At 37.6% G+C, this 12329-nt stretch overlaps 1 protein-coding gene across 4 annotated transcripts in view; it reads left to right on the plus strand.

Annotated features, from left to right (window-relative positions):
- The window catches only part of LOC128650397 (kyphoscoliosis peptidase-like), a 155120-nt gene extending 143024 nt beyond the window's left edge, over window positions 1-12096 (plus strand). For all 4 annotated transcript variants that reach the window (XM_053704316.1, XM_053704317.1, XM_053704319.1 and 1 more), the window contains one exon: window positions 8686-12096. In XM_053704316.1, coding sequence (XP_053560291.1) covers window positions 8686-10001 — 1316 coding nt within the window. In that variant the 3' untranslated portion in view covers window positions 10002-12096. The remainder of the gene's footprint in view (window positions 1-8685) is intronic.
- Window positions 12097-12329: the final 233 nt, after the last annotated feature.

Genomic DNA, 12329 nt, shown 5'->3' on the forward strand with positions numbered 1-12329 from the left:
TTACTTCAACACAACCCTGGCCTTACTATATTACCATAGATCCTAGCATTCCGTACACCCCCCCCCCATTCGAACCCCTAATGGACCACCCTACCAGACCCCTCTAACTCCCAATAGACCCCCGAAACACATCCTCTCCAACGCAAACCCCACTAATGCTCAAGAAATTCCTCTCCATAACCTCTAATGGAAAAACTTCTATAACATCTAAGGGACACATCATAATAAAAAACAAAACAAAGGCAACCCCTCTAACACTATAGGGACCCTCTCTATGCCCCATCTGTAGTACAGTATAAATTCAGTAATACAATGATGGTGTTCGCACACATTGTACCACATCTCCAATGAGAACAGGGATGGGTCCATCTTACATCATGCAAGTGGCTGGCTGCTGAGTAATACAAGTTACAGGTTGCCAAAGAAAAGAAGAAATATAACCTATGCACAATCCCTATTTTAGTGGGAGGCTGCAACAAGAGATAACGCGCACACTTTGGCTAATGAGTTTACATGATTTTGCTAACTTATAGTACTGAAAAATATTTTTTCCATTTTATTTGAAAATAGCTGGTGAGTTATTTGTTTTCTTTTGTTTGTAATATGTATCTAGATAATATTGTTGTAGATGCCCATTAAAGGGATATTAATCAGTGCTCCTTTGGTAAAAACACATATGCTAAATCAAAGTAAACATAAAAAGAAACAGATTGTGTTACATAACAGCTTGTTTTCTTCCAAAATGAGCACTTAGAATTAATCATTGTAGCCCCTGTCCCCAGTGTGATAGGAGAGATGGCACCCTAGCAGCTTAGGGTACAGTCTGACTGATCTGAGCATGAGCAAATCTGACTCCCTGTTTATTGTCTATTCACCTATAGTGAACCAACTCATGCTACTCTCCCTACAATAAAAGTTTTATGACTCTAGGCTAGCTAAACCTTCCTGTAGTTGTTATAGCCTCATTGTAGGGCTGTGACAGGAAGTAATGGACACTGCACACTTGCACCTAGATTACGAGTTTTGCGTTAGAGGCTATGTGGTGCTAACGAGCAGTTTTGTCTCACCGCTCACTTACCTACAGTGTTGGTATTACGAGTTTTCAGAAACCCGTCGTTAAAAGACAAGAAGTGAGCGTTAAGCAAAATTTTGCTCATTACCGCACTCCAATACCAGCGCTGCTTAAGTCAGCGGTGAGCTGGTGTAACGTGCTTGTGCACGATTTCCCCATAGGAATCAACGGGGAGAGCCGGCTGAAAAAAAGTCTAACACCTGCAAAAAAGCAGCCTAAAACTCCTTAACGCAGCCCCATTCATTCCTATGGGGAAATAAAAGTTATGTTTACACCTAACACCCTAACATGAACCCCGAGTCTAAACACCCCTAATCTTACACTTATTAACCCCTAATCTGCTGCCCCCGACATCGCCGACACCTATATTATACTTATTAACCCCTAATCAGCCGCTCCGGACGCCGCCACCACCTACATTATACTTATTAACCCCTAATCTGCTGCCCCCAATGTTGCCGCCACCTCCCTACACTTATTAACCCCTAATCTGCCGGCCCCAACGTCGCCACCACTATAATAAACATATTAACCGCTGCACTCCCGCCTCGCAAACATTAGTTAAATATTATTAACCCCCTAATCTGCCGTCCCTAACATCGCCACCACCTACCTACATTTATTAACCCCTAATCTGCCGCCCCCAACGTCGCTGCCACTATATTAAAGTTATTAACCCCTAAACCTAAGTCTAACCCTAAACCTAACACCCACTAACTTAAATATAATTTAAATAAATCTAAATAAATATTCCTATCATTAACTAAAATATTCCTATTTAAAACTAAATACTTACCTATAAAATAAACCCTAAACTAGCTACAATATATATCATAGTTACATTGTAGTTAGCTTAGGATTTATTTTTATTTTACAGGAAAGTTTGTATTTATTTTAACTAGGTACAATAGTTATTAAATAGTTATTAACTATTTAATAACTACCTAGCTAAAATAAATACAAATGTACCTGTAAAATAAAACCTAACCTAAGTTACACTAACACCTAACACTACACTACAAGTAAAGAAAAATTAAATACAATTACCTAAATTAAATTAAATAAGCTAAAGTACAAAAAAACACACACTAAATTACAGAAAATAACAAATTACAGAAATTTAAACTAATTACACCTAATCTAATAGCCCTATTAAAATAAAAAAGCCCCCCCAAAATTAAAAAAAACCCTAGACTAAACTAAACTACCAATAGCCCTTAAAAGGGCCTTTTGCGGGGCATTGCGCCAAAGTAATCAGCTCTGTTACCTGTAAAACAAAATACAAACAACCCCCACAACAGTAAAACCCACCACCCACACAACCAACCGCCCAAATAAAACAATATCTAAAAAAACCTAAGCTCCCCATTGCCCTGAAAAGGGCATTTAGATGGGCATTGCCCTTAAAAGGGCAGTTAGCTCTTTTGAGCGCCCAAACCCAAATCTAAAAAATAAAACCCACCCAATACACCCTTAAAAAACCTAACACTAACCCCCTGAAGATCGACTTACCGGGAGACGTCTTCATCCAAGCTGGACGAAGTGGTCCTCCAGATGGGCAGAAGGCTTCATCCAAGCCGGGGCAGAAGTTTTTCTACCTTAATTCCGATTGGCTGATAGAATTCTATCAGCCAATCGGAATCTAAGAGACGCTATCTTGGATGACGTCACTTAAAGGTACCTTCATTCTGTTTTAGTCGTCGCCAGAAGAGGATGCTCCGCGTCCGATGTCTTAAAGATGGACCCGCTCCGCGCCGGATGGAGGAAGATAGAAGATGCCGTCTGGACGAAGACTTCTGCCCGTCTGGAGGACCACTTCTGCCCGGCTTGGATGAAAACTTCTGCCCGTCTGGAGGACCACTTCTGCCCGGCTTGAATGAAGACTTCTGCCCGTCTGGAGGACCACTTCGCCCAGCTTGGATGAAGACGTCTCATGGTAAGTTGATCTTCAGGGGGTTAGTGTTAGGTTTTTTTAAGGGTGTATTGGGTGGGTTTTATTTTTTAGATTAGGGTTTGGGCGGCAAAAGAGCTAACTGCCCTTTTAAGGGCAATGCCCATCCAAATGCCCTTTTCAGGGCAATGGGGAGCTTAGTTTTTTTTAGATAGTATTTTATTTGGGGGTTGGTTGTGTGGGTGGTGGGTTTTAATGTTGGGGGGGTTGTTTGTATTTTGTTTTACAGGTAAAAGATCTGATTACTTTGGGGCAATGCCCCGCAAAAGGCCCTTTTAAGGGCTATTGGTAGTTTAGTTTAGGCTAGGGTTTTTTTTTTATTTTGGGGGGGCTTTTTTTATTTTAATAGGGCTATTAGATTAGGTGTAATTAGTTTAAATTTCTGTAATTTGTTTATTATTTTCTGTAATTTAGTGTTTGTTTTTGTACTTTAGGGGTTAATAAATATAATGTAGGTGTCAGCGATGTTGGGGGCAGCAGATTAGGGGTTCATAACTATAATGTAGGTGGCGGCGGTGTCCTGAGCGGCAGATTAGGGGTTAAAATGTTTATTTTAGTATTTGTGATGCGGGAGGGCCTCGGTTTAGGGGTTAATAGGTAGTTTATGGGTGTTGGTGTACTTTTTAGCACTTTAGTTATGAGTTTTATGCTACGGCGTTGTAGTGTAAAACTCATAACTACTGACTTTTAAATGCGTTAGGGATCTTGACAGGAGAGGCTGCACCGCTTAGTTTTGGCCTCCCAGGACAGACTCGTAATATCGGTCACAGGAGCGAGCTGCACTATGCTATGGCGCGGTCGGGCCGGGCTGTGACTATACAACTGGCCCGATGCGCTGACTAAAAATAACAGACCCGCTCAGCAGAGAGCAGAGAGCGGGTCTGTTAAAGCGCCGTATTTTAGCAAATTAAACGGTAAAAAATGCTTTTATGGCTATAGCACCTAAATAATGTTATATAATTCTGCACTATGTGCAGAATTATATAACATTATTATTTTTATTTTATTTATGACCAATACCGGGTACAAAGATACAAATTACATCAACAGCCCACCTCACAGGGTGGTCTAGAGAGGCAAACATAACAATACAATAAGCTGAGGTTTCATACATTGACATATATGTGACTTTTAGAATGTTCAGTGGGGCAGTCGGGGTTCCCATGGCTATAGATTTGCACCACAATATTGGGGTTTTTCATTATTATTAAATTCAACATAAAATAAAACATAAATCAAACAACCTAACAAACAAACAAACACACAAACAAACAATCAAACAAAACAAACAGGCGAGTCATACCCAGTCCTAGCCTGAAAGCGGTATACATTGTTTAATAAAACAAGATTAACCTCCGAATCAAATTAAACCAGGCTGAACTAGATAGGGGTAAGTGGATGGTACTAGGATGGTTGTCATATTAACTCTGCATGTCCAAGTTAACACACAAATGTAGTCAAGGTTGCAATGGGATTCATAAGAGTAATGATTCACTCTGTTTATATTTTGGTGTTAGGGGGTTAATTACATAAGAGTAGATAAGGGAACAGCCAGAAGGGGTGGTAATATTGTCTTATTTCTCCTTTGATATATAGAAACGGAAGAGTGATTTTGGAGATTTATAAACCTCCATCAGAGATCTTGAATGATCCTATCGTTATGATTATACTATGAGATATATGGAAATAAGGCAATGCAGTTAAGCTATGATAAAATATATATAGCTCAGATAGATACAAGCAATTGATATGCAGAGCGTAAGGGGTATAAATCAGCAATGTGACCTTACCACAACTGAGCCACTCCTGCCAAGGTACATTTGACTGTTCATAATCAAAAGGGCAAATAAAGAGTATTAACATAGAGGCTGTCTCAGAAACGGTCATGCCTTAATGCAGCTTACTTTTCATAATACACTAACTGTATAGGAATGTATCTGTGAAAGACAGCTTGTTTAGTAGTTAGACAAGGCTCAGGACTGGAAATAAAAGTAAACACAACATAACTGATTCAATTGGCTAAACATTTGGTAGCTCTCTAAGGGAAGTGGTGTTCTATATAAGTCCCCTGCAGTGCACAGTGTACAAAGATTGCTTATATGAAGTACTGGGTTATTCTCTTGAGACAATATACAGTGTGAGTTTCAAGAGTGCAAATAACAAACCACAACACATCTAAGTGGGTTGTTGCCCTATGTAAACAAGCACTATAAAAATAAAGACAAAAAGCCTTACTAAGCCCTAACAAAAGTGAATGTTAGTATTTTCTCCTCTGCTCTTGGGTATGGGCTTCCTTTGGTTAGTGAGATGAGGGAATCTAGCTTTAGACTAATATATAGTATCCAGTGTCAGAGATAAGAAAAGAAAAAAAAAAAAAAAAAAAAAAAAAAAAGGTTATTATCTCACTTATAAGTGTAAAGCGATGAAGACATGAGCAGCCAACATGGCTATAAAACTAAAACAGATTAGAGGCCTATTTATACATTTCATATTAAGTTGCGGCATTATATAGACTGAACCAACTATTGAGGGTTACTAGTAAGATCCTAAGAGGAACATAAAGTGGGCTAAACCACAAGTCTCTTTAATAACATCTGAAATTAGCTAGGCGAAGGAATGTCCCAAAGTTAAACTCAAATAGTGCAGATAAGATACAGTAAACATTCATATAGCATAAGGAGATATAATTATCTCAGATGAGGTCAAAGGATTTCTATGAATAGGAGGGAGGTAACAGTGACTCCACCCAGTGTCTAAACCTCAAGCGTAGTTTTATAAGTAAAATTGTAGGTAGAGTTGCTTAGGATAGTCCTCTGTAGTGTCAACACATACTATAAGGCAGTTATGTGCAGATTTCAATGATAGTATGCACAGTTCAGTACAAGCAATAGGCACTAGCCAAGGTTCAAACACACAGGCAGGATTAATATGAGCTAGTGAGACAAGTTATATCATTGCAATATGGTGGATGGATAATAATTGTGTTCAAACGTGTACAGGGACCATCATCACCATGAGAGCAACAATAGTATAGCATTAAAAATAACATAATAATAACAATAAACCAATAAAAACAAAAACATAACCAAGTGTACTTGTATGGTTACAGAAGCAATAATCAATCTCAAGTTCCGTTCAGCAGTTCAGGGTTCAGATTTAAACCGGGAAGTGACGGGTCTTGTAGCAGAGAGTTTCAGTTTGCAGATCAGCCAACTCCCGTAGCTAACCGGGCCTCTCTCTGCCTCCATCGGTGATGCCTCTCATCTGAGCAATAGCGAGGCCTGTATTTCCCAGCCCCCAAAGAGTTAGAGAAAGGTATCATGCAATGTCTTCCCCTCTCCAAGTTCTGCATCATACAGTCTTCAGGGATCCTGGGTTCTATCACACTTCCTACGCTAGAGAGAGTGTTGGCACTTGCAGAATGCGAAACGCATGATCGATCCACTGTCGGCTTAGGTGAACAGGAAGGAGCGACATGTAGTGGAGCGTCTGTAGTGCAATCACTCAAAGCGGGTAGTGCACTGGGGTTGGTGGCCTCTTGCGGTACAGAGGGCATCCAAGGAGTGCAAGGTGAAGCTCTGCCGTTGCTGAAATCAAATTGCGTGTCCTCCGACACCATAGAGTTAGATGCAGGGTCAAGCTTCCATTGTTGTGCACTCCGCAGGGCCGTGCTAGCGATTGTAGAGGTATTTGCCAGTAACGGGTCTTTGTCATTTCTTATGGGGCAGGTCCTTTTAGTTGCCTGAACCACTGCATGTAGATTTCCAAGGCTTAGGAATAACTTCTCGAAAATAGGCATGAAAGTTGCGGTTATCTGTACCGCAATGTCCCAATCTGACTCCATTGCTAGTCTCCCACGTGGGTATCAACACCCCAACACCACCGGGGGCTAGAGCAGGTGATAAGCTCTGCACAGCAGTCCTGATCGGTCGGCGATGTCCGTTGTAGGAATACCCGACAAGATATAACTGTGGGGAAGGCGGACTGACAGCCAGGAATTAGTTATTATAATCTTTTTCGCTCTCAATGTCAGAGCTCTCCTTCTTTGCTGCCGTCCGCGAAGCCCTCCCACCGGAAGTCATATAACATTATTTTTAAGGTTTACTGTCCCTTTAAGTATAAAACACTGCTTAGTGCTTTTTTATAACAACAATGAAACAGAATGTTTAAAATTCCTTTAAAATCTGGAATGTGAGCAGACATATAATTAAATGTATTAGAGTAGGACTCACATATGTTATTTAGAACACAACACACAAGGCAAGGGCAGCGCTAAAAAGCTATTAAAGGACCCGCTAGGGGACCCACTATGGATGCACAAATAAAATTATAACACTATGTATATACAGAAAATCCCATAAGGAGATATTATACTTTATAGATATGTCAAAATATATGTGAAAAGAATATTCACAAGAAAGAAAGAGTATAAACACACGAAAAAAAGTCAATAAATATTTATTTATACATTCAATAAAATAAATTTCTAAAATATATCCGGATATATATCAATAATATAGCTCAAAATATAATAGATAAAAATAATTAAAATACTAAATGAAATCTATGGGACCAAGTGGTAAAAAATGTATGCCAGTGAAAAAATAATTATCAAAAAATGCACAGAAAAGAGAAATATATATATAGAAATATATAAAAAAGGAAAAAAATGTGAAAATCCTCTATATATATATATATATATATATATATATATATATATATATATAGGATCATATGTGTGGATATAAGTCCAGAATCAATATATGTGATATCCCTTTAATTCATATATATATATATATATATATATATATATATATATATATATATATATATATATATATATATATACACAGTATATATATATATAACAGTTTATGGTGATAGAACTAGGTTAATTTAAACGATGATGGTATAACCTCCTTGTCTGTGAAGATAAATGGACTTGTTTACCTTAAAATCGCTAAGTTATAGCGATTTCCTCTTTGAGGTTCTAGTGTGTCAGCTGTGTTAGTTCCTTAGAGCTACGTGATCACACTGATATCATTAGAACGATGTCATTAACATAAAACCTTGGTTAGAGTTGCTCTATGCAGGCATAGAGGGAAAGAGCTGATGATGCTGTGTTAGTATGGAGAACAGTGTGGGTTATCCTCTACCTACAAGTGGGGCCATTTACCGGAAACCGCAAAACCTGCTGCTTCTTCCAGCTGGGCTTTGCAAATACGAATGAATGCCAATCAGGGTCCGCCTGTACGTGTTTCAGCTACAAAAGCCTTTGTCAAGAGTTCCTAGCTTTAATAGCTTTTTTAATAGCTTTTTAGCGTTGCCCTTACCTTGTGTGGTGTGTTCTTAGTATCTGACCTGTAGGGAGTTAGGGTCTTTTTTGGGGGCTCAGCAATATTGAATGTATTGAGTGTTTCAGATTCCTTGTTTATCATATCACGTTATTTGCCTTAAATCAATTTGTTTTACTTTCATCTTGACAGAATATTGTATTCATGTGATATAGATATGATAAACTTAATGCTGGATTAGCACTTATGATCCACTTATTATTCAATATATGACCTTATAGACTTTTTCATTTATTGCAATAAATGTAGCTATTGTATTGTTTTGCATATAACAAGTAAAATACAAGTTTATTTCTTCTTGATTACAGATGATGGTGAAGTTACCGTGTCCTTGGGATGTTCATACCATGTAGAATTTAGTTATAAGATCTATAAAATTCTTGATAATGACAGAAGTTTGGTTGACAAGATTCATGGGATTTTGACCATGCATGAATATGGTATGAGCCTTAGAGTCATTCCACCAACTGATGGTATCTATGAGCTGATGATATATGCAAGGACCACAGGCACTAAAGATTCCTACAAATGGGTTTGTTCATACCAAATTAAATGTCTGGAACCAAAACGTTCACAGGAGTTGCCTCAAAATCCTTTCCATTATTGGGGTCTACAACAAAAGGCAAAAGAGTTTGGAATAAATGGCTTCAATTTTGGAGGAGATCTGATTATGACAGAAAATGGTGTCCTGGGTCTAACTTTCAAGACATCCAGGCCATTATTGGCTATGTATGAACTGGCACATAATGAGTTTACTGGGTCTATCAGCAAGAAGTGCATTGTTTCTCACATTGAAGAAAAACAGCTTAGCTGTCATCTTTTGCTTCCTTTTCATGGATTTTACAGGCTTTCCCTATTTGTGAAGGACTTGGATGCAGAACAGTTCAAAAACACTGCAAACCTACTTATACAGTGCAAAAGCCCCATAAACCACAATGATCTATTCCCATCTGCACTTAGTAACCACTGTGGACCTGGTATCAACTCAAAACTTCATGGTCTCATTGACCCAAGTCATGTATCTCCTATCATAAACACAAAAACTGGAAAATGCAACATCACCTTTCATACACTATCAGACGTGGAGGTGTTTGCAATTCTTGAAAAAGACAAAATAAGCAATACTGTGTTCTCTTTAGAAAGGTACTGTTTAATTACACATTTAGAACACAAAACAAGCATAAGTGTTCTTATTCCAGAATCTGGATACTACAAATTGAGTATCTTTGCAAAAAGTCAAGATAACCAGGAGTTTGCTCATGTTTGTGATTATGTCATACGATGCCTCTCAGATAATCACTTGCTCCCTTTCCCAAAGCTTTACAGTGCATGGCGAAACAGTTATACATTACTACAACCTCGATCTGGCCTCTTAAGTGCGGAAAGCTGGGTGAATTTTAGAGTGAAAATACCAGGTGCCTGTAAGGTGGTTTTGATTGGTCCTGTAAAAACAGAATTGCAGCTCATTAAGAATAAAATTTGGGAGGGAAGTATTTTTACTGGTCCCATTGGCACTCTGATAAAATTGGCAGTAAAATTTACCCAGAATTCTACAACAATGGATATTGTAATGTCATTCATTACCCAGATAAATCTAAATATGATTGATGGATCTTCAGGTTAACAACATTATGCCTTTATTTTGGTACTAATCTCCTGATGGAAAATGTCAACACTTGAATTTTCTGCTTTTAAGAAATATTCTCTAAGGTATTACCAGCAACCTAATGGATATATTATACCCTTTCCTTCAGTTTAATATATACATTGATTTTATATGATATAAACAATATGTGTTATTGATAATTGCATGACAAACGTCTATATGCTATTTTAGACTCATAGATCCCTATCAGATGTATTAATCTCTCAAAAGGGAAGAGTGAAACAGACAGGTGTCATACAGAATATGAGGTTATTGAAGAAGATAGTTACAAACAATATTTAGTAGTCTTAAAGGTTTACTGCTGTGAAATTGTTCGCTATTTCGATAATACCAGGTATAGCATAGTGAAAATGCTTAAAATCTCGCAAGACTTTTAGCCAATTAGAGAGAAGTGTTTGAAAAATACTGGTTGTGCTGACCACACCCCCTTACTTGTGCAAGGAAAATTTGAAGAGAAGGTAGCACCTCATAAAGTAGAAACAACCTTTATAAATATTTTTTCTCAAGCAGGAGCCTGGAAACGTTAATAAAGGTTGTTTCTACTTTATGGAGTGCTACCTTCTCTTCTGTTTTCCATATACATTGGTTGTGGATCTATGAGAGGGTTCCTGAAGGTGTAAGCAACCTCACCTTTTGTGCAAGTCTGAATTTCAGTTTATTTGTCCAATGCTGGAGTGCTGATCTGAACTTTGTGCAAGGAGATCATCTCTTGGAAGCCATCTTGTTTCACAACTTTCTGCGAATAAAAATGAAATTGATAAATTATTGAGTGACATTACTGCATGAACCACTACCTGGGTTTCACGTAATAAATTTATATTTCTTATTTGCACAATAGTTAGATTAACTATCGCCCATTATTGGAAGTCAGTGATACCTACTTTTCAACTCATTAGAAACAAAATTGCTTATTACTACCAGATGAGCAGCACTGCTGCTGATTTATTAGATACTAAAGAGCAGTTCATTTCCCTTTGGGAACCGTGGATTATGCATTCAGAAGCCAGATCCAGACAACAACCAGACATAAACACTATTATAGCTTCTTAAATTTTGCTAAAGCATTCCTACCATATGCAAATGCTCAGATTGAGGGTTCAACCTTCTATTTGGAGTGGTTGACGGGGAATTGGTGCCACGTTTGTGTCCACTAGGTATTGTATACCACTGAGCTTACTAATTTTATAGAAGGTCGAGAGTGAACATTATGTGTACCTCCTTGTTTGAGGTCCAAGGCATATGAACATGCACATTGATACCCTTTATAATACTCATTGCTGACTCATGTTTAACATATCTAATTGTTACCTTTGATGTAAGTGCGGGATTGTGATCGTGATCTGTAAATGCACGCTTTGTTTTCTGTTATGTTATTTTTGTTTTCTATTTTTGAGGGAAGAAGAAAAAATAAAAGAAAATCAATAAAAATATTTTTCAATTAAAAATGAAATTGATTATGTGGCCTTGATCAGAAACTGAAATATAAACTACTCTTTGTCCTTGCATGTTTCTTGGACTTCCAATACTTATTGTGTCCAGACTCTGAACAGTCATTGGTTTAATCAACCTTGTATATTTACCTTTAACTTACACTTGAATGAACTTTGGCATCCTTTAACCTTGCCTTGTTATTTCTGATGCATTTTATACATAATTGTTATCGCATATTTTATATAAAGTTTTATATAGCCTAAATACTATGTATACTATGTATAACTCTGTGCTTAGCCTGCCTCCTTCCTGTTCTGCAGCTAGTTTTCAGCCTGTCGTAACCAAAATATTGCAAAACCAATTATTATATGTATTATTATGCTCTGTTATTTAGATGAGAAAGTCAGTGTACACAAAATGTCAAACAGAAGAAAGTATGTATTAAATTAAAATAACTTGTCACTGATTCACGGTTAATGTTCCAGTTAACAGTTGTCTTGATTATGGACAATAAAATGATAAACAATGACCTTTGTACAGTGGAATGAATAACAACTTGTTATTTTTTTTTATCCAATCATTTTTACAGAACCACAAATAAAATGATTTATGCTTTCTGAAATGTTTTTACATTAATAGTGGTAACATAATATTCAGCTATTGCTTCAGGTTTCTCCCCCCCCCCCCCCCCACACACACATGTACTCCTCCTGTTTGTGCTGGTTGGTGGCTATTCTTAAGTCCCCACATTCACTGAGAAGAACTTGATTTATGGTTAACTATACATTTTGTTTTCTCTGGTGGTGATGTAACATTCAGGTGTTACTTAAAGGGACACTAAACCCAAATGATTCA

The sequence above is a fragment of the Bombina bombina genome, chromosome 2, assembly GCF_027579735.1.
Source record: "Bombina bombina isolate aBomBom1 chromosome 2, aBomBom1.pri, whole genome shotgun sequence".
Lineage (NCBI taxonomy): Eukaryota > Metazoa > Chordata > Amphibia > Anura > Bombinatoridae > Bombina > Bombina bombina.